The following is a 23,091-nucleotide window of genomic DNA, read 5'->3' as shown; positions in this document are numbered from 1 at the left end:
CTTTTTTTACATACATACATACCGTATTTTTCGGCGTATAAGACGACTTTTTAACACATGAAAATCTTCTCAAAAGTCGGGGGTCGTCTTATACGCCGGGTGTAGTTCTCCTGTAACCAGGCAGACCAGCCCGAAAGGCTCTGATGAGCCTTAAATGGCTCTGGCGATCCCAGCTCTGGCGATCCCAGCTCTGACAATCCCAGCTGAGTTCCCTGCAACTCAGCTGGGATCGCCAGAAACCACGTGAAAGGAAAAAAGTTTTTTCCCTTTTACTCTGTGGATCCTAGCTCTGACGATCCCAGCTGAGTTCCCTGCAACTCAGCTGGGATCGCCAGAAACCACGTAAAAGGGAAAAAGTTTTTTACCTTTTACTCTGAGGATCCCAGCTCTGAGGATCCCAGCTCTGACAATCCCAGCTGAGTTCCCTGCAACTCAGCTGGGATCGCCAGAAACCACGTGAAAGGAAAAAAGTTTTTTCCCTTTTACTCTGTGGATCCTAGCTCTGACGATCCCAGCTGAGTTCCCTGCAACTCAGCTGGGATCGCCAGAAACCACGTAAAAGGGAAAAAGTTTTTTACCTTTTACTCTGAGGATCCCAGCTCTGAGGATCCCAGCTGAGTTCCCTGCAACTCAGCTGGGATCGCCAGAAACCACGTAAAAGGGAAAAAGTTTTTTACCTTTTACTCTGAGGATCCCAGCTCTGAGGATCCCAGCTGAGTTCCCTGCAACTCAGCTGGGATCGCCAGAAACCACGTAAAAGGGAAAAAGTTTTTTACCTTTTACTCTGAGGATCCCAGCTCTGACGATCCCAGCTGAGTTCCCTGCAACTCAGCTGGGATCGCCAGAAACCACGTAAAAGGGAAAAAGTTTTTTACCTTTTACTCTGAGGATCCCAGCTCTGACGATCCCAGCTGAGTTCCCTGCAACTCAGCTGGGATGGCCAGAGCCATGTAAAAGGGAAAAAGTTTTCCCCCTCCAGCTTGCTTACCTCAGCTGCTAGTCGCAACGCTTGCCTTGCTTTGCTTGCCTGAATCTATTCAGGCAAGCAAGCAACTCCCTGCCTGCAATCAAGCAAGGAGTTAGTTGTGGACTTCAACTCCCAGAATTCCTCAGCCAGCAAAGCAAAGCTGGCTGAGGAATTCTGGGAGTTGAAGTCTACAAGTCTTAAAGTTGCCAAAGTTGGAGACCCCTGTTCTATTGGGTAAGTTTTTTTCCTCTTTGGGAGCTTTAAAAAAAATAGTCAATTGGGGTTTTTTTAGTTGTTCTTTTTTAGACCTAGCCATTTAAAGTTTAGGAAGTTTTAAATTTAGCTTTCATATAAAAATAAAAATAAAATAAAATAAAATAATATTTGTGCAGCTTTCTGAGATTTAGTGTGTTTCTGTAGTGTTTCACTCCAACTACACAAACACACAAAATCTCACAAAGCTGTATGTGGAATTTTGTGTGTGTAAAGTGTGAAAGTTGGTTTTTTGGACTTTTTGTGGCTGTGTGAGGTTCCTGCTTGTTGCAGGGGCCATTTTGGGTCTAGCACAGCTGCTTTTACATTGTGGGTGAGCCAGTTGTGTTGTGTTGTGTGTGTTTAGAGTGTGAAAGTTTTTTGGGGGGGCTTTTTGTGGCTGTGTGAGGTTCCTGCTTGTTACAGGGGCCATTTTGGGTCTAGCACAGCTGCTTTTACATTGTAGGTGAGCCAGTTGATGTTTTTTAATTTTTATTTGGTGTGCATTGGAAGAGGGGCAGTCTTATATGGCGAGTATAGCCCAAACCCTATATTTTAACAGGAAAAGTTGGGGGTCGTCTTATACGCCCAGTCGTCTTATACGCCGGAAAATACGGTACATACATACAAAGAGCCACCTTTCACTGAAAGTGATGGGGACTATAAACCTGAAGTCTGCCTTGTGGAGTGGCAACCTACATTCACAACTGCTCCATTGGCCTCTTCCCTGGAGCTGCTCCATAACAAAGCAACACAGAGCCATAATCACTTATTATAAAATTAAGTGATATAGGTTAAGTGTATTGTTTTTAACATTTGTTGCAATTTCCAGTATTATTTTAAGAACACAGCCATATTATTTGCAGAGATCTACTGTCTGCAGGGTTATCCAATGTAGTGGAATCCCTGCTACGCATAAGGTAGAAAAGTGATGGCAGATTATGTCCCATGCAGACGTAAGTGGTACACAGTTACTCTGTAAGTGATAAAAAATGAAGTATACTAACCTAAATTTAAGTAAGAAAATGAACCAGTACATTTCCATTCCCCATCTTGAGCAGGGAGGCTCTCATCTGTACTCTGTGGGATCCATCCACCAAAAACGTACATTCTGCAAATATAAGAACATGGAGGGTGAAGACAGGAACAAAGTGGGGGAGGATATAAGCACAATTAATTTCTGAGCTTCGTTTCATCTTACAAATTATACAGAAACTACTAGTTCCTAACTAAAACTTGATCTTACCCCCTTTCCCATTTCTCCAGTCCTCTCAAGCCATACATTCAGAGAAATGAATAACCAATAATGTCTTTGCTTACTAGATTTTAAAGAAGACATTAATACAAAATACAAAACTGATTACTAAAGTTGCTTTAGAAGCTGCATTAAAATAATGTATTGTTAATTTATTTGTGTAGTATCTTAGCTTTGAAAGGATAGAACAATTTCAATTGGCTTCATAAATTGCATTAGTCTATGGCTTATTCAGCCATTATTTATTAAAATTATGAATAAAAAGGTAAAGGTTCCTCTTGCACATATGTGCTAGTTGTTCCCAATTCTAGGGGGAGGTGCTCATCTCCGTTTCAAAGCCGAAGAGCCAACGCTGTCCAAAGATGTCTCCGTGGTCATGTGGCCGGCATGACTAAATGCCAAAGGCACACGGAATGCTGTTAACTTCCCAACAAAGGTGGTCCCTATTTTTCTACTTGCATTTTTAACGTGCTTTCGAACTGCTAGGTTGGCAGAAGCTGGGACACGTAACGGGACCTCACCCCATTATGCGGCACTAGGGATTCGAACTGCTGAACTGCCGACCTTTCGATCAACAAGCTCAGTGTCTTAGCCATTGAGCCACTCTGTCCCTTTTGAAATTATGAATATGTTGAGCCATAAAGCAATGGTTTATACTTCTGTAAGCTTAAAGCAAACATCACATTGTACCTTAGCATGATGGGTGAACCTACATTGTGCCATAAGCATGAATTACTATAAAAACATATATTAAAACATCATAGTATTTCGACAGTAAATTAATACAGAGTTATACTGGGCTAACTGAAAGAGGACTCAGCTTCTTTCAAACAATATTTTCAAATCATGAAATTACTGTGTTTCATTTAGAATTTTATGGAGAGGGAGGTCCTAATACTATCTTTCCCTTATTTTTAATCTTTTTTTCCAAACAGAAAATTATTTTTTTAAAAGAATACAGAATTACTACATGCCTTCTGAATGGTGCTATAAACTGTTTTAAAATCTGATCATCTCTAGCAACAAGCCAATCTTAAAACAACTACTAGGCGATACTAATGAAGAACATGATAATGTAGATAGTGCATAATTTCCCTCACGAGGCAGGTGAAGTCCACAGTCCACTATCTTTATTTGTGACACAGTAGACACACAATATGGTGGACTGGTTAAAAGCATGAGACATGAAACTGAATTCTAGTCTTTCTTAGGTATAAAGTCAGCTGTGGAACTTTGGGCTAGACACTCCCTAAGGAAGGAGGCAAGAGCAAACCACATTCAAAAATGTTGTCAAGAAAACTGCAGGGACTTGTCTAGGCAACTACCTGGAGTCAAGGCTGATTTGGAGGTCCACATAAACACCATGGCAAGCAATCACAGTATCTGTCGTCATCTATTACTAAACCTAATCATTGATACATTAGATCATTAGATACATTCTCTCATGGCACAATTATACACATTTAATGTCAACATTATACAGTACATATTTAATTTTAACCATGCTCTTCAGTTATGAGTGGGTGACAAGAAGGGATTATATCCAATGAATGGTTATGGATATATCGCTTTTTCATTCTGTAAATCAAATGAAACATGAAAATCTAGTAAAGGATATGAGGCCATTTGATTCTGTAGCAATGTAGCTAATCAATAATTAGTTTGGGAGTTTCATATAAGAAGATAATATTCATGCAATGCAGAAATGAAGATTGAGGGAGCTCAAAGAACATTTGGCAGCCGTTGCCAGGATGCTTTTATACAGACTCATCTAGTGTTCCAGTTCTACCCATTACTGAGCCTAGAAGCCTTGCTCACGGTGATCCATCCATTAGTCACCTCCTGTTTGGATTACTGTAATTTATTCTAGATGGGGCTACCCTTGAAGAACATTCAGAAACTGCAGCTGGTCCAGAATGTAGCCGAATGTAGGCAGTTTTTGGTATTTTTCGTTATGCCCCTCAAATACTATTGCTCTACAAGTGGCATTGGCTCTGAGGAGGCTTCCAGGTGCAATTCAAGTTGCTGGTTGTTATCTATAAAGCTCTCATAGCATAGGGCCAGCTTCTTGTGGGATCATCTTTTTCCCATTGCTTCTGTTTGGCCCACCAAATTTAGTAAAGAGGGCATGCTCCAACAGGGGCCTTCTATCAAACAATGTCATCTTGTTGGACCCTGGAGTTGTGCCTTCTCAGTGGCAGTACTTGCCCTGTGGAATAGCATCCCTCTGGAGTAATGTTTCTCAACCTTAGGACATCTGGACTTCAACTCCCAGAATTCACCAGCCAACATGAAGAATTCTGAGACTGAAGTCCAAAGATCTTAAAGTTGCCAAGGTTGAAAAAAACACTGCTGTAGAGATTTAAATGGACCCAACCCTGTTAGCCTTTCATAAGGCACTGAAGAGCTGGCTGTTTTCCCAAGTATTTGAGTCAGATGAATAGGGGACTTCTGTTGTTATTGATGATTTTTTTGTGTGGTGAGTGGATTACTGTCTATGGGCAACTGAATAGAGCTGAGTGTTTACTGGCCAGATGCCCTTCCTGTCGCCAATGCGGAGTTATATTCAGCAGATATATTGTCATTGTGCCCAGAGAGAGAAATATCTGCCTCTACCTAGGATTGAACTCACAGCCTCCTGATTGTGAGGTGAGAGCTCCACCTCTAGGCCACTGCACCACTCATAGGCAACTACTGTATATAAATCAAATAAATAAATAAAGTGCATAATGTAGGGTAATTTTCATTACAGAACAAACGTTTGGTGTCCAGTGCTTATAGTGGTGGAATTCAGATGCAAATCTCCTTGCCCTGAGTTCTGGTCAGATTTCTAGCAACAGTTCATGCACAGTGATTGTAGGGAAACAAATATTCTATCTATCGTGTTTCTGAACTCATCTGAATTTTATATACAAATTGAGCATCACATTAGCAGGGGTGGTATGGAGATCACATGACTCCAACTTAAATAGAAATGTAATGCCCCAAAAATGTATCTTGAGGGATAAAGTTAAATAGACGCCAGAATATATGCTATAATGTATAGCCGCAATCTTCAATGAAATAATAGAGCTAGAAAACACCTAAGTTATAAAAAAGCAGTATTATCAATAATAGCAATCAACTACAAATTCTTATTTATAATGAATAATTCTGCAACATCTTAAACAAACTATATGGATTGGTTACAATATTAAATTGCAACTTCTAGAAATAAGACATTAGCATTACTCTTATGCTACTTATACTATAAAGTTTTTTGCCCTCCGAATGCACCAACATATAATAAATATATCAATGCGTAAGTAAGCCTTTTCCGATTTTCAAAGCTCTTTGTCTTTTTCTTTTCCTTTCTAAAAGATGTATTGGGCTTTCTAATTAAATTTGAAGTCATGCGCAGAAGATTATATGTCCCCAAATAAAAAACATATGTTTAAGAAATCCATTTTGGTTTCCTGGAGGTCTATTGTTAGCTCCCCTAATCTGCAGGCAGTGTTTCTCACAGGGTTGATGCTTACTACATTCCACATACAAGCAGGATCCCTAAATACAAACACTAGAGTAATGGTCTCCTACTAGGTGTACCTTTCTATAGGTGAGCTTTTAACAACAGACATACTTGTTTCCTATTACACTGGCTGTATGGAGACTACGGGGAAGTGGCACTGTCCCTTTAGTTTCTGGTTTCGACCAAGTCATTGTCTCTATTAAGGGAAAAAACAGAGAAAGCATATAGAAGGGATTATTTATTTATAACATTTATACAGCCATCCATGTTCTAACCAACTCTAGGCGGCTCCCAATAAAAAAACCTCTATGAATATTTTATTACTCCATGAACATTTATGTAAAACACACTTGTAAGATATTGTTTTTCAGACTTCAGGAAATTTGTTGTGCACAGACAGATGCTAAGGAGGGTTATTTTTGAAAAGTATATTTGTAGGCACCAAAAGTTAGTTACAACATACAGGAAGGTGGTATTTTAAATGGTGGAGCACTTATTTTTCAGTGCCACATGCGATGAAAATTGGTAATCTTCCTTAGACTTTTCAGAATCCAAATTCCAAATATAAAGTTTTATGCAAGGTTACAAGCAAAATAAAAAGAAAAATTGCCATCACTAGTTTTACACTTGCATTTCATCCCTCAAACAAGATCTTTGAGTTATGGAAATGGAACTTTTCTTATCACCTGTGATTATTGCCCACCTTCAATTCTAGAGTCTGTGATATCCTAGCAATTATTATTGTATTTGCAAAACAAGTGTTAAAGGACAAAGCCATCTCTCAAAACAAGTCTTTAGTCTTGTTTTGACTAAATACTATTTCAAGACTATTTTGTTTTTAAATAATCACTCAAAGAAACAATATTTTGAAATTCTTTTTTTAAAATTGTAGTTTAAAAAATACTTGTCATGTTATCAGTATTAAAACATAATGCAACAAATACTTTTGATGTAACAAATACTTTTGATGAAACTTAGAAATGGCTACAATCCATTAGGTCAAACTGCTTATTTTACTGTGTGCTGTAAGAAATAGCATTCAGATAGAGCTGAAGTTTAAGAATAAATTTACAAGGTGATGCAAACTTTCCCATCACACAACAAATCCTTCAGAATTAATTATTCCTTAGTGTATTTTTAAAAAAATAACTCACACAACTTTACTTGCAATTGTACTCACCTATATCAAGCTCCCAAAGGTCATTAAGCCGGCAACCAGACATCCCTCCAAACATAAACATTTTTGGATTTCCCAAGTCTTTTTTACAGTATATAACAGCTGTGTGGGATTCCCTGGGAGATGGCAAAACTCCTCTGGTCAATGGAATACTCCAGCCTATGACTCCTGATCCATGCTGTAACTCCAATTCATAGAAATCATTTAAATATCTAAAGAGGGTTATAAATACAGAAAACACCAATAACTTTCTATGGCACTACCATAAAGAAATTTCAACCTGTAAATGCAATCCCCAGGTTTTTACACAACAAAGCCTTTTTTTGCAAAGGATACAGTATATTAAATGTTTGTAAAAAAAAAAACAGATTTCAAAAAGAAAAAAAATGAGGAATTTTCCTCACCTGGAGATTTGTCAAAACTACCATATGTCTTCCAGAAGCATTTTAAAACTTTTTTTTTTCACTATGCCAATTTTAAAATGTATGGGGTGGAGCGCCAACTTTTAGATTAGTTTAACTATAGGCTAAATAACAAACAAACTGAAATATGTACAGACACTGCAACTTAAGGGTGCTAAAGCAACATTAAGAGGTTTTAAAATGTCATTCATTAGCTCTGATCAATGAACCATTAAACCAAGATAAACTTAATGTAAACTGCTCCAAATGCTACTAGTAAGCATGTTTTTGCTGTTATTTTCAAGCATCGAGCTTCATATTTCTGGATTTAAGAATGATCAGTTTGACAGTTCATTGCTAATCTTCCTCTTTGATATTAGTAATTATGAATAGATTTGAATACTAAATAGGCTTACTATGTACATTCTGATTTTACCGTATAGCTGATTAAAAGTGAGAAAACCTAAACAAATCATACTAAATATTCTGTTCCAAACTCATCCACATACCTGGGAATGTTATTGTTTGTGTCTTCGCTCTCATTTGCCAGTCCACCAAATAAGTAACACTTGTTGCCGTATAGACAGAAGCTATGGCCAAGGCGAGGGCATGGAGGCAAACCTGCTGAAGGGGGCTGGGGTCTCATTTTTTTCCACAGCCATCGACTTGCCTTGTAGATGGAAAAAGAGCATGTTACGAAATTACTACTATTGTGGCTGCAAAACTCTCATCCAACAGAAGTCAATAGAATAGAATAACAAAGTTGGAAGGGACCTTGGAGGTCTTCTAGTCCAACCCCCTGCTTAGGCAGGAAACCCTACACCACTTCAGACAAATGGTTATCCAACATCTTCATAAAAACTTCCAGTTGTTGTGACTCCGACTCCCGAGCCTGTCCTCATGGAGGAAGAGGACTCAGAAGGTGAGGGGGAGGAACTGACAAGGCCTCCCTCTCCAGGACCCTCCTCTCTGGCAATGCCTCAGGTTCCATCCGAAGGCTAGGAGGAAAGCATTTCGGAGCACCCATTGATAGAGAGTAATAATGATGAATCCTGGCTTGATCCCAGGCAGCATCGGAGGGAGAAGCGTGCGCAGCAAAGGAAGAGGCGTGGGAGGGCCAGGGATTGAGCTGAGTCACTGAGTCACGCCCCATAAGGGATAAAAGGGGGCATGATTGCTCGGCAGGCTTTGTGACGGACAAAAGTTTAAACTCTAAAGAGTCACATCGTGAATCCTGCACTTCAGCTCAGATATCTTTTGGACTAAACTCTTGTGGATAATTTGTCGCTTTGGAAACGGACTGCAGATAAGGCCTTTCCTGCTTTTTGGGAGTACTAATTGGACTTGGCAGGCATTTTACAGTTAGCTGCCAGAACTCGTCTGCCAGGAATTCTGGTCTGTTTATACAATAAATTATTGGCAGGCGTGTTTGATATTGCATTTGTCTGTGTGAGGACGGGGGACAGAACACCAGTGTTGGCGCATTCACAACTTCTGGAGGCAAGTTGTTTCACTGATTAATTGTTCTAAGTGTCAGGAAATTTCTCCTTAGTTCTAAGTTGCTTCTCTCCTTGATTAGTTTCCACCCATTGCTTCTTGTCCTACCCTCAGGTGCTTTGGAGAACAGCTTGACTTCTTCTTCTTTGTGGCAGCACCTGAGATATTGGAACACTGCTATCATGTCTCCCGTAGCCCTTCTTTTCATTGAACTAGACATACCTAGTTCCTGCAACCGTTCTTATGTTTTAGCCTCCAGTCTCCTAATCATCTTTGTTGCTCTTCTCTGCGCTCTTTCTAGAGTCTCGACATCTTTTTTACATCGTGGCGACCAAAACTGAATGTAGTAAGTAAGCAAGCAAGCACTGTTCTTCAGTCAATTAATTTTCTAAAAATGCCTCTAGAAACTATGTGAGGACCAGAGACTTTAATGGGAATAAATGTTACGATAGAGCTAATTCTTTCATTTCCAGCATGCTAGCTTTCACATTCTTTTTTTTTTAAAGTATGGTAGCATACTTTAGATACTTTTTTTTAAAGTACTAGTAGTCACCAAAGAATGTGTGAGAAAGTGCATTGTAATCTACAGATGTCATTCCAAGATCCAGAAGATAAGGATTTGCTTATTTTACCTTCCAGAAATCAGAATTCTATCTGGAATTTCAAAGGAAATCCCAAATCAGCCTGATATTATGGGTAGTTATGTCCTTGCAATCTTCTTAGCAAGGTTTTACAGGTTTATTATTGCCTCCTTCCTAGGGCTGAGAGACTGACTAGCCCAAGGTTACCCAGTTGGCTTTGCAGTTAAGGCAGGATTCATAGTTTCCCTTTTTTTTCTAGCCTGGTGTCTTAACCAGGGTGGATAAAAATCAATGATTTTTTTAAAAAAATCAAAAAAATCAGATTTTTTTGATTTAAATCGGATTTTTTTTTTATTGAATTTATTTTAATAAAAAACTTTTGGGGTAAAAATCTATCGTAAGATAGTTTTCTATTTAAGATACATAAATAATTTAGTTTATTCAGCATGAAATGGAGCTTAGTTATGTAGCATGAGGCTGTATATTCTGCAACACTGGGACTATCGGTGAGTCAACAGTGGGTCAAAGGAGTAGCAGAGATGACAGTTGCTCTTTAAAAATTATGATTTAAATCAAGTTGATTTAAATCAAGCCTTTTTACTAGTGATTTAAATCATGATTTAAATTGTGATTTAAATCATGATTTAAATTGTGATTTAAATCAGCTCAATTTAAATCAAATCCACCCTGGTCTTAACCATTAATATAAAGTGATATAAGTCTAAGTGCTATTGCTATTACATCAACCTCTTCCAATCTTAATATGTACAATATATAGGCACCCATTTAAGAATTTATTAAACGATACCAAGATTCTCGACCTAGTTAAACAATTGTGAAAATCAATCATACAGTACCTGCAGTTCATACACATCATTACTATATCTTCCATATTCAACCATTCCTCCAAACACTAATATTCTGGTACCATCACAGACAAATCCATGGGCTGCACACCCTGGTGGAATATCTCCTCTGACAGCAGGAAGAAACCATTGATTTGTGGCTGCAGCAAAAGACATACAAAAATGGACCTAGGTCAGAATTAATAGCATGAGCCTGATGCTACTTCTAAACAAGACATCCACAAATTTAAACACAGAATCGCTACATTTAATAATGGGACTTTAATATTCATTAATTATTAGGTTTTAAACCTTGCATTCTTAAACAAATCCTTTCTTCATCTGGAAAGTGAAAATTGTTTGATTCTTTACTTTCCAATCAGTCTCAAGATCTGCCAGTTAGAACCTGGTGCAAAAGATAGGCAGTTCTGTAATAAAACATTGATATAATAACTGTTTAAGTAAAACAGAGGTAACTATATTTTTATGTAAATATCTATACCAAAATACCAGACAGTTTTCATTTTAACCGAATAACTTAAGGCAGGAGTTGGGATAATTTGATCACACAATTTTGAACTTCAAAACTCCATGCAAAGTATTGCAGAAAAATCAACAGGCCCCAATTTATTTTTTGCCAACTTTCCCATCAAGCAGTATATTAAAAATTAATATTAAAAAAAGAAATGTAATATGATCAGGTTCTGCACCCAAAACTATTTCTATATTTCATTTGCAGTGTAAAAACTATTATTCTCATAACTTTCCCACATCTAATTTCAGTATGGTCTCTTTCTTTCCCTCAGCACAAAGATTCACTTGATAAAACCCTGTTTTATGAAAAAAATGTTCCTACATTCATCCTTACCAAAATGGATTGGATCATGAAGTTTTCAAAGTGTACAAATACATCTCATACATCTAGAGCCTCATTCCCAAACTAGCAATACATTCGTGCTATTGTCTACCTCTAAATTTACTAGCTAGGCCAGTGATGGCAAACCTTTTCAGCACTGAGTGCTGAAAAGAGAGTGTGCGCATGCGCGCACCTGGACCTGAACCCAGAAGAGGAGCTGCCCAGGGTGCATGCGTGCACCCAAAAACAAACTTCCGGTTTCAGCTGCTGAACTTCTGGTTTCAGCCAGCTACTCTTCCGGGTTTCTGGCATGTATGAGCACGCAACGATCAGCTGGCCAGTGCGCATGCTCATGCAGGAAAACAGAAGACCAGCTCTTCTAGTTTCTGGGACTGCCGCATGCAAAGAGGCCAGTTGATTATTGCACGCGCATGCGTGCAAGAAACCCGGAAAAGAAACAGGAGACGCCATACGTGCCAGGCAACATGGTTCTATGTGCCACTTCGGGCACACATGCCATAGGTTTGCCATCACAGAGCTAGGCTAATTACACCCGTGATATCCCAATTTCAGCAAACCTAATTGGTTATCACAGTCTATACTTTGAACAACTTTATTACAGATAATCTTCAACTTATGGCCATAATTGGCCCAACATTTCCACTGCTAAGCAAAACAGCTGTTAAGTGAGTTTTGCCCCATTTTAAGACCTTTCTTGCTACAGTTGTTAAGTGAATCACTGCAGTTGTTAAATAAATCTGGCTTCCCCATTGACTTTGCTTGTCAGGAGGTTGCAAAAGGTGACTCTGGGACATTCTAACTGTCATAAATGCATAGCAGTTGCCAAATATCCCAATTTTCATCACATGACCATGAGGATGCTACAACAGTCATGTGAAAACATTCATAAATCACTTTTTTCAGTGCCATTGGAATTTCAAATGGTTACTAAACAAAAGGTTGTAAGTCAAGGACTACTTGTAAATACCAATTTGGTGGCCTATAATCAAGATTCAAATCTGTTACTGCCTATATACCTTCGAACTACTTCCCTCATTTATCATGTGCAAATTTCCAAACAAATTATACTTTCCATTCATAACATTTCAATGCAAAATTGCTGGGCACACATCATCTTTTCCTAGAACTCAACATTCTACTTTACATCTTAATACAGTTTCAAATGCTTTCACATATTCTCACCAAATATTTTGCCACTTCCTGACCCATGCTTATAGCACTATCATCCATTTTTAATATAGATTCACAATATCTTTTCATTTCTCCACTGATCCAAAGCATTTTTATTGGAAAGCTTAATTGAAATAAATCATTCAATAACTCACAATCCCTCCATGATGAAAGCATTATAAATTATAAGTATTTTACATAGTCAACTAAACTTAACAGAAAAAGTGTTTTGATGACTTTGCAGTTCTTGACATACTTTTATCTTTACATTGTATCTATAATTTATACACCTACATTGCTCATGTTGCACTACTTTATATGAATCTTCCTTATCTCTGGATACAATGACTTTTTTTTTACTGTTATACTCATCTTTATTCAGACCACATATCTCTGATTATCTGATTAGCATCACCATCAGGCAAAATTATGAAAGACAAAAGTTACTCCATCCTCATCTAACAGATGTATGCTATACGTTAGGAACAGAAGTCTGCAGATTTATATAGCTAGTCCTCACTAGTACTTATCTTGTGTGCACAAAATACACACAGCACAAAAAGATATATACAGTATATCCCAGACTCTAAAAACCTTCATTCCCTGCTTCTACTATACTAAGACAGTAATTCCCTGCTTGAATAGGTCATTATAACAAAAAATAAAGCTGCATGCAGGGATTAAGATTATGCCCTTGGAGATAGGAACTAGAAAGCAAATATAAAGCAACACACCCAAAGTTAATGTACCAACGGAATTAACCAGTTTAACTCAATTTTCTGCGTTGACTCAATTTTCTACGTTGGTGCACTTTATGGCCAACCCATTAAGCTGAAATTTGTGGTTGACTGAACCTTGCAGGGGAAAACCTGACAAGACTGTTTCCCATCCTTCGGTCGCCAATCTGCACCCCCACCGAGGTTATAAAAGAAGGAAAAGGGCTACACAACAAGTTCAGCCCAGAGAACGAGGACTAAACCTCCGTGGATGCCCTTGAGCCAAAACGGCTTCGGAGCCTCTTCCCTTCGGTTAAGCGCAGAAGGCCGGCTCCGTGTCGGCGAATACACACGTCCCCCGTGTCCCCTTAAAACCCAACAGGTAACGAGGGCAGGCATTTCCGTCCGTCACGAAGCTACGCCAGGGCAGAAGGCTGAAACCCCGTTGCAAACTCCCAAGCCCAGCATCCCCGGGCGCCCCCCACCACTACCCCAGTTTCGCAGAGACGTCCTCCCTCTCGTCCAACCCGACCCTGAGGCCACCACGCCGAAGGCCTTTTCGCGGGTAGCGAAGCAGCAGCAGTTACTGCTGAAGGGGAAAGCGCCCCGCCAGGGGCAACCGAGCCCGCCCTGCTTTTCCTTCCCCTTCTTCCTCCCTCCCCGATCCGCACCGGTATTGTACACGTGCAGCTCATCGGCGATGCCTTCGTTGCCGCCGCCGAAGATGATGACCAGCTCGCGGATCGCCACGGCGCGATGGCCATGCCGGGATCTGGGGACCGGCCCCGTGAAAGAAGAAACGCGCTTCCAATTCAGGACAGCGGCGCCTGCCGCCATTTTATCCGCCCACGCCCACAATGCACCGCGGCGGGGCCTGAAGCAGCTGCTGGGGAGTTTGGCGAGGAAACCGAGCTGGGACGGGCCGGCCTGGGGAAAAAGTGCGTGGAATGAAGCTGTGAGAAGGAGAAGGAAAAGGAGAAGAAGATGATGATACTTGGCTGATACCTAGGACGCTGGCAGCAACCCGTATCAACCATTAGGAATAGTCACTCGTATTTGTGACAAATTTTTAAATGTTCAGTTGACTGAGTTTCATGTTTAATGAATAAAAGAGATAATAATAATAATAGTAATAGTAGTAGTAGTAGTAGTAGTAGTAGTAGTAGTAGTAGTAGTAATAATAATAATAATAATAATAATAATAATAATAATAATAATACCAGGAGATGCCAGAGCTGAAGAAAAAGAACTGGAAATAATCATGAAATATCGCGACCTGGCCATCGAAACTACACGGATATGGATGAAACATGTAACCGTGATACCCATTGTCATCAGGGCACTTGGTACCATGTCCAAGAATTTTATAATATACATCAGCAAATTGCAGCTTCCTGCAATAACACCAGCGGAACTGCAAAAAAACGCGCTACTTGGAACATCATACATCTTAAGAAGGTACTTGGTTGATAACTAGGATGCTGGCAGCACCCGGTATCAACCATTAGCACCAGTCAATGGTATTTGTGATGCATTTTTTAATGTTCAGTTGACTGAGTTTCATATTTAATAAATGTTGTGTTCCAAAGTAATCGAAAAGTCCCACAAGAAAATGAGAAGGATCGTCACTTGGAACATAACACGCCAGATATCACAGTTGTCAAAAATCGAAACATACAATTTATTGACATAAATTGATACCAGGAGATACCAGAGTCGAAGAAAAAGAACTGGAAAAAAATCACAAAATATCATGACCTAGCCATCAAAACTACACGGTTATGGAACATGCAACAGTGATACCCATTGTCATTAGGGCCCTTGGTACCATGTCCAAAAATTTTCCAAAACGCATCAAATTGCAGCTTCCTGCAATAACACCAGCGGAACTGCGCTAGTCAGAACATCATATATTTTAAGAAGATACTTGGTTGATACCTAGGACGCTGGCAGCAATTCGTATCAACTATTAGCACCAGTCAATCATATTTGTGACACATTTTTAAATGTTTAGTTGACTGAGTTTTGTGTTTAATGAATATAATAATAATAATAATAATAATAATAATAATAATAATAATAATAATATGGCCGACCATAATAATAATAATTAGAACATCTTGCATCCTGCGAGGATACCTTTAACACCATCAAACAATGAGTTTGTTGGGAAGGTCACAAAATGGTCACAATTTGTCTGCAGTTTTGTGAATATGCTTCTCGGTATCAGCTAAGCAGAAAATGAATGCTAAATCCTAAATTTCTTTGAGATGTTATCTGAGGGCAAGGTCTTGGTATGAATAGATTATTTGGCAACTGTTGTACCCTAAAGGTACTGTGTTAAATTACTCAACCTGTAGTCTTCTTGAGTACTTGCGCAATTGCCATTCATTGCTTCTACTGAGGAAGAGCAAAATGGTTATAAGCTAATCTATCTGGAGATGTAAAAAAACCATTCAGATTCAAGATTTAAGGCATCATTTCCCTCTCAAGAGGGAAACCCATCATTAGCCACAGTGGTGCAGTGGTTAGAGTGCTGTACTGTAGGCTACTTCTGCTGACGGCCGGGCTGCCTGCAATTTGACAGTTCAAATCTCACAAGGTTCAAGGTTGACTCAGCCTTCCATCCTCACAAGGTGGGTAAATGAGGACCCAGACCCTGAAAAAGGGCATAATGCAGTTTTCCTATCACTTCATAAATGCAGATGTACATGGAGATATGAAATCTGGGTTGCAAAAACCGAGTCAATCACCAGAAGGCAACAGTTTTCTTGTAATTATACTATACATGTTGCATCAAGATGTTTTCAGGGTGATTGAGCTCATTTCTGTAAGCAAACATCACAACAGGAAGTATGTCTAATCCATCTAGTCTGGACTCTAAAATCTGTATCTTTTTGTTCTTACTTTAGCATTTGTCATTGGTGTAGTGTGGCCTTAGAGGTGGCTTAGGTGCATTGGAGGTTGTACCTTGAGGGAGACACACAGCTCTGGCTTGTCTAAAAAATGGTGCTCAAAATGCCACCACACATACGTGCCTGAGGACCTGTCCAAATAGTGATGGATGCCAGCCAGCATCATATGCCTTTAGCTGAAGACTAGATTGGTTCCTGGGAGTGCAAAATTGTGCCTTTAACACATGCATCTGCACACTACCATACAATACAAACATTGCTCTATATATTATTTAGAACAGCAGCCTTCAATCTTCCTGGCACTAAGGAATTAGTTTCGGAAGAAAAATTGTTTTCCACCGATGGAGGTTGTAATGAGTGTTTGACACGTAAGCTAGATCCCATGCATGCACAGCTGAAGCTTTGCTCATTCACCTGCAGCTTGCATGACCCAGTTCTTTACAGGCCACAGACTGGTACTGGTTCATGAACCAGGAGTTAGGGACCCCTAATTTAGGGGACATATGCTAAACATTGGCATTTTTAAGAGACTGCAAGGCCATGTCATATAGGGGGCCAAATTGACTAAACCAATGTTTATGTATTCATTTGAAATGATACAGCTTCCCATTAAACATCTTTGAAAAATTATTTAAATTTATTAACATATTTTAATCTTGCATTTCTAGTTTAGTAACATATTTTAATCTTTTCTTTCTAAATTAATAGACCTACCATGGGTCCACTCCACAGTCTAAAATCCAATACTTTCTTAACTGTTACAACCACAACAGAAGCACAAGAGAAGCAGTAAATATCTTGAACTGAGCTCAGAAATAAACAGAATCATTAATGAGTGTACACACACACACACACACACACACACACACACACACACACACCCTGATAATAAGCCCAATCGGGCTTTTGAGTGCATGGCAATAAGGCCAAGTGCTTATTTCAGGGTTCAGAAAAATATAAGACAGCAAGATAGCCATTTTTGTCATCGGGATTTCTTAAAACTCTTTTTTAAAATGTTATTTTCAAAAGGGGGATGATCATGAAGTATCTGCATGGGGGTGGAAATTTTAAAAAATCAAAATGTTTTTTGTGATTGTATCTTTAAATCTCTTTTTTAACTTGTGACACATGTAAAAAGGGGCCTGAACTGACATACTGCCTCCCCGTGGAGGCCACTGAGTGTTTCCCACTGATAGATTGTAGGTCTGCTCTCATCTTTAATGACCTCTTGAAATATTCAGAGCGCAGAGCTGAAATATATTCTGTATGACTTTTCCGCAACTATACTTTAACATTATAGGGTGAACATTGCCCTGTATCTTCTAAAAGATGCAGAACCTGTAATTATTTTTTCAGTGCAAACACAGACTGGGGTTATTATTTTAGATAAAATAGTGGGTTTTCTACAGTTACTCATTTTTCATGCTTATAAATTTATAGATGCTTCTTTGTTCACGATGATCTGAAATATACACAACATTTTAAAACAAAATCTAAACTTGAGCTTTTCCTACAATCTTTTCCCTCCTGTCTCTGGAATTTTCTTTCTGATGAAAAACTAGGGTGGGAGGAGGAAAGTTCACCAATTCTGGAGCTGCCTTATTCACCACATCTGGAAGCAGTTTACTTATGTAGCTCTCTCATTCCAACAGGCCCGAGTCTGGATTCTGTACAGTTCCGTAATCACGGAGAAAGGAAGGAAAAAAGTAATTTCCAAGTAAAACACCGAAGATTTTTTTAAAAAACAATTCTGCCTCAAATTAGTTTTGAAGAAACTAAAAAGGACCTTGAAGTATCTCGCATGTAGGATTTCAGTGGGAATCCCAGGAGAAAAGTGGTTCTGACATGAATGTTTATTACACTGAATCAGCCAGCTACCCACAGCAACTGCTTGCTTGAAGTTATTTTTCTGGAGAAAAAAAATCCACACTTGCTCTGCTGTTGCCTTGAAAGGTAAAACTTTGAATTTTATTGGAAATGGAGTATTTACAGTTTTCTTTTCTTACTATTGTGTCTAGAGTTTGTCAGCCTTTAGGGGAAAAAATCCCAAGTATTGAAATGTCAGCAAAGTACTGAGCTAATAAAATGAAAACTCTAGTTTTGTTCTTAAATTCTCTTCATTAAGTAAAAGTGGGCATTAGAAATTTCTAGTTATAGATATAATTATTATCTGTTTACAGAAAGTTTTGCATTCACTTTGATTTGCATTTGAACTTTGCATGATGGTTGAAAAGCAAAAACATGTGTCTTATGTGTACCAGAAATGAAAGAAATTAATTCTTCGTGTGTGGAATGAATGATTAGATTATGAGTATGTTTGCTATATTGAGAACTAGACCCTAAATGTAAAATCTCTGTGAATGTCATTTAATATTATTAGTATTACTTAATGGATTTATTATCAAATACTAATTTCTTAGGTTGTTACAAAACCTAAAAAAATATGACAAGATCTAACAGTATTACTTAGTTGACAATATGGAATTATAAAAATGTTTAGGTTAAAATCACCATTATGATAATGGCCTATATTTAATTTTCATAGTTCTCATGATTTTCTTGCTAATACTATGGCAAAATAATGCTTACCTTTTCTTTACTTTACTAACTACTCTTCAGTATTATGTTATGTAGAACACTGAAATTTATTTAAATACAAACGTGAGTTAGTTTTCCTAAGATGATTGAGGGAGAGTACTATAAATTGGAGGCAAAGTTAAAGTTTGCTATTTACAGTATTTTATAGTATAAAACAGTGTTTCTCAACCTTAGCAACTTTAAGATGTCCATGCTGGCTGGAGAATTCTGGGAGTTGAAGTCCACACATCTTAAATTTGTCAAGGTTGGAATACATTAGTATAAAGAACGGTGAGAGACAGCTCTTCATTTATGTAGATGTACCTGTAGCTACAGTAGTTAGCAGACAGAATATATACGCTTGCTTCTTCATTGTTAGTTGTTAATTGTTGAAGAGAGAGAAATAAACAAAAAAAAAGTAGAAAGTGTTGAATAAATTATGGTGGAGTGCAATAAGAAAGAAACTGCATCCCTTCAAGCTTTGTTCACATATTTCAGGTTCAAACACACCAGTATAGACCTGTAGAGGTCTCAGTATACCTATGGTAGATTTGATATTTTTGTTATGTTTTAACTTTCTGATTTTTTTCCTCTTATTTCACCCACAGGTTGCAACCAAATGAAAGGGCCATATGGCTTTATTACGAAAAAGTAAGACATCTTCAGAAAAAAATAGTGTAATTTAAGAGTCCATATCTTTTTTTTTTGCTCTTAGAGATTTTTATAACTTTGTTGCTTGTATCCTTACGATTTATATTAATTGTTTCCTAGTATGATTTGATTGCTTATTTGTACCCTATGACTATCATTAAGTGTTGTACCTTTTGATTCTTGATGAATATATCTTTTCTTTTTATTACACTGAATGCATATGTGTTGTGACCTAGGCCCAAGTAGTTATTACCAGACACAAATCAGTCCTAAACAAACATATTTTATTAGAACAGCTGAGAATTACTTCATTCTCAGCTTAGTCCACATCAAGTCCAAAACAAATTCTTCATAAACAGTCTTTGGCCTTATCACCAACCTTTGACTACTTTGGCATCCTGCCAAAGGCTTTTCTTGGCAAAAGTTCAGAAGCAAGAGATGCTGACAAGAACAAATATAGCAATGTTGCAAGAGCTGTTGCTGCTCTTCTAAGCCTTCTGGGAGGGGCCAATCATCTCCTGGCCTTGCTCCCAAGTTGTCCCTTTTGCTTTAGGTGCTCTTGCCTTCTGGCAGCTCTTCACATGTGTGCACTAGGAACAGGCTCCTCCTGTTCCTCTGCCTCTCTGCTATTTGCCTCTGGAGGTTCCGGAGTCCGCGCATCGCTCCCAGATGGCCAGGGCCCCATCTCTGCCTCCGATGCAGAGCCCTCGTCCGGGCCTTCCCCTGACTCCAGGACTGGCCCCATTATCCTCCCCAGCCTCCTCACTGTCCGACTCTGCTGCCAGCTCTGCAGGCTGCTGGCAGACCACAACAATATGCACCAAAGACAAATTCCTTGTGTGTCCAATCACACTTGGCCAATAAAGAATTCTATTCTATTCTATTTTGTAAACATGTAATGAGCACTCTTGTAAAATGGCTGTGGGAAGGGGACTTTCCCATCCCACAAGATAGCTTCTATTGAGGGCAGAGCCAGTTATACAGATGTATCAAAATGTTGTCTTCTCTAGCCCACCCCGCCTTCCATAAAATGCATGGTCCTACATTTCTGAACTTTTGTAATGGAAAAGAAATGCACTTACAACCAATACGCTGGGGTGCCCAATCCTTTGTTTGTATTTTCTAAAATTAATACATATAATTGGAGCTATGAAAATAATGTTTTATGCACTATATTGGTGATCCTTAGGTTCCATGTTTAAAACTGAAGTCTTCAGAGGAAGTCAGTGCTTCCATGCAAATTGGTAAAAATGAGCAGTTTACATATATGCTTGCTGTAATTGGTGGCTAAACATTAGAAGTGAGAATATAGAGTGAGCTGCAGAAAAGAAAGCAAGATAAGTCTAATATTATATGACAAGAGCAAAGATCAGATACTGTTAGATGTTACTCCATTACTATTCTGAAGCTTTTGGAGGCATGTTCTTGATCACTTGTAAGAAGTTTCTGCCTTCTTACAAGTAGTCCTTGACTTATGACCGGTTGTTTAATGACTGTGCAAACTTATGATGGACCCCCCACTCCCCCAAAGCTTCTTATGATCCAGTTTTGAAATTTTGACATGGGGTCATTATGGGTGCTTGGCAATGGGCCCCATGATCACATCATCATAATTTATGTGGTTTTACCAGAAACTCGCATTTACTTCCGGTTTATGAAAAAAAACTGGTGCATTGCAAACAATGGGTTTGCTTAACGACTGACACATTCACTTATTGAACACAGCAAAAAAGGTTGCAAAACTGGCTTCAGTCATGTGATGACCTGGTTTACACCTATCACAACTAACAACCATAACCCGGCTCAATTACGGTCATAATTTGAGGGCTACTGTAAGAGGTGATCAAATCTTAGCATTTCATTCTGCCGTTTAGGGGTGTTTTTTAATCGCTCCAAAGGCAACAAGAGACACATTAGCTTGCCAAATTACTGTGCCTCTTGTTGCCTTTGGGGCTATTAAAAAACACCCCTAAATGTCAGAATTTCCAAGGCAAAAATCATCAGCATTTGAGGATGTTGACAAGGGTAAGAGATAAGAAACATGTTTACTGAAGAGTTTTTCTTTGGAATATTTTAAAAGAGAATTGCTTGAATAGTCCAGGAAGAAGGTGTTGGAGATTTGAATTCAGTAAAAAGCTCTTGAAGTTAAGCAAACTGCTGAAAGTATACTAAGTAACTGGGTACCATTGAAAAAAAAGATAAATATTCATAATCTCGTTTCCTTGGTTGCAGAGAATAGCTGTAACTATAATGAATGCTAATAAACATTACGTAATACTTAATGAATTCATTATGAATACTAATATATATTACATAACGCACATTATTACAATGTACCTTTATTTGAAGTAAAGGTAGATTCATTAGGACATACTAATGTAGAAATGCCTCATTTTTATCTAAACTACATTTTGCAGAGAGAAAAACAGAAGAGTGAGACAAGAAGTTAGTTAAATGGGTTTGTGTTTAAAAGAGACCCATTCAACTAACTTCTTGTCTCACTCTTAACTAATTTAATTAACAATAGGCCATGTGGGAGAAAAACACAAAGACAGAATGTGAAGGCCCTTCTTCTTAGCCATCTCTCACCATTGTTGTTGTCAAAATAGCCACATAGGTACAAAGCTACAGAGATGCAATTGTTGAACAGAAGCAACTTTCCCATTCACTTGCCTTTGATGTCTGGCAATTGTTTTTCTGATATCACTTAAAATTCTGTATAGAAGTAAAACTGTTGGTAACACATAGGCACCCTGCTTCCAAGGCAATTATTTAGAATTTTAATTCAACACTTTGGGCAAGGTGGCATTTTAAATTGTGATAAGAGAAGGGGATTTAGTGTGTGGGAAAAATAGACTTGGAAAGCTACACATACGCAGACACGCACACACACATATATCTCCTTATCCTTTCCCTACTTATAGTAGTGTCCTTTAGAAATATATTTTCTGCTAAAATATAGTGCAGGAATTAAAAAAAATGTACATGTTAAGACTTGACATGTAGCTAATTTAGTATTTTTTTAAAAACTGAGATCTATAAATAATTCTAGTGGAATTAATTGGATTTCCGAGTCAGATTCAAATTGTCCTCGTCCTTAAAGTTCCTATGACAAAATTACAATCAGATGTTGATTGTATGATGGTAAACTGTGTAAAGAGCTCTCACTTTTGGCGTCATCAATACTTTCATTTAATCCCATGGTATTTACATATGAATAGAAATAATTTCATGGGAAAATGTTTAAGTTTATAACATGTAGAAATTTATCTTCAGTTAGAGATTCATTGAAATATAATGCAGTGTTTGTAGCCAAGTGTACATAATAAATTATGCAGTTAAGATATAAAATTAAAATCCAATTGCATTTATTAATTAGTAAGGGAGCATATTAATGAAAATATTTGCTGCAGATTATGTATATGTGATTGATTGAACTGCTTTCTTTATGTTTCAGTTAATCAGATCCTACTCTTCCTTCTTGTTTTGACTCTCTGTGTTATTCTGTATAATAAAGTTCAAAAGATGCCATCTGCTATTCTGAATAATGAATCTAGTAAGCACCTATTTTTATTTTTTATGTTATTGAGACCGCATATGCTTTGTTGGTAGCACTATAACCCATATTAAAATTACCTTTCAAACTACTACAGAAAGAGCCTCGTAATTAGAGCTGCTTTGACTTTCTTTTAGTAACGCCTC

The 23,091-nt window shown here is 38.2% G+C and overlaps 2 protein-coding genes across 5 annotated transcripts in view; one reads left to right on the top strand and one right to left on the bottom strand.

The window, feature by feature from the left end:
• HCFC2 (host cell factor C2) overlaps window positions 1-14,116 on the bottom strand; it is a 31,806-nt gene extending 17,690 nt beyond the window's left edge. For all 4 annotated transcript variants that reach the window (XM_034403427.2, XM_034403425.2, XM_034403426.2 and 1 more), the window contains exons 1-6: window positions 13,918-14,116; window positions 10,496-10,644; window positions 8,070-8,230; window positions 7,163-7,371; window positions 6,094-6,178; window positions 2,227-2,330 (exon numbers count right to left, since the gene is read on the bottom strand). In XM_034403427.2, coding sequence (XP_034259318.2) covers window positions 2,227-2,330; window positions 6,094-6,178; window positions 7,163-7,371; window positions 8,070-8,230; window positions 10,496-10,644; window positions 13,918-14,083 — 874 coding nt within the window. In that variant the 5' untranslated portion in view covers window positions 14,084-14,116. The remainder of the gene's footprint in view (window positions 1-2,226; window positions 2,331-6,093; window positions 6,179-7,162; window positions 7,372-8,069; window positions 8,231-10,495; window positions 10,645-13,917) is intronic.
• Window positions 14,117-17,722: 3,606 nt separating this feature from the next.
• GLT8D2 (glycosyltransferase 8 domain containing 2) overlaps window positions 17,723-23,091 on the top strand; it is a 15,833-nt gene continuing 10,464 nt past the window's right edge. Inside the window, exons 1-3 of the mRNA XM_034402794.3 lie at window positions 17,723-18,114; window positions 19,347-19,389; window positions 22,847-22,945. Of these exons, the coding sequence (XP_034258685.1) occupies window positions 19,371-19,389; window positions 22,847-22,945 (118 nt within the window). The 5' untranslated portion in view covers window positions 17,723-18,114; window positions 19,347-19,370. The remainder of the gene's footprint in view (window positions 18,115-19,346; window positions 19,390-22,846; window positions 22,946-23,091) is intronic.

Source organism: Pantherophis guttatus, chromosome 7, assembly GCF_059756535.1.
Source record: "Pantherophis guttatus breed Tessera chromosome 7, ASM5975653v1, whole genome shotgun sequence".
In the NCBI taxonomy this organism is placed as follows: Eukaryota; Metazoa; Chordata; class Lepidosauria; order Squamata; family Colubridae; genus Pantherophis; species Pantherophis guttatus.
Note: the sequence above shows the minus strand (reverse complement) of the source record. Positions and strands in the feature narration are given on the sequence as shown.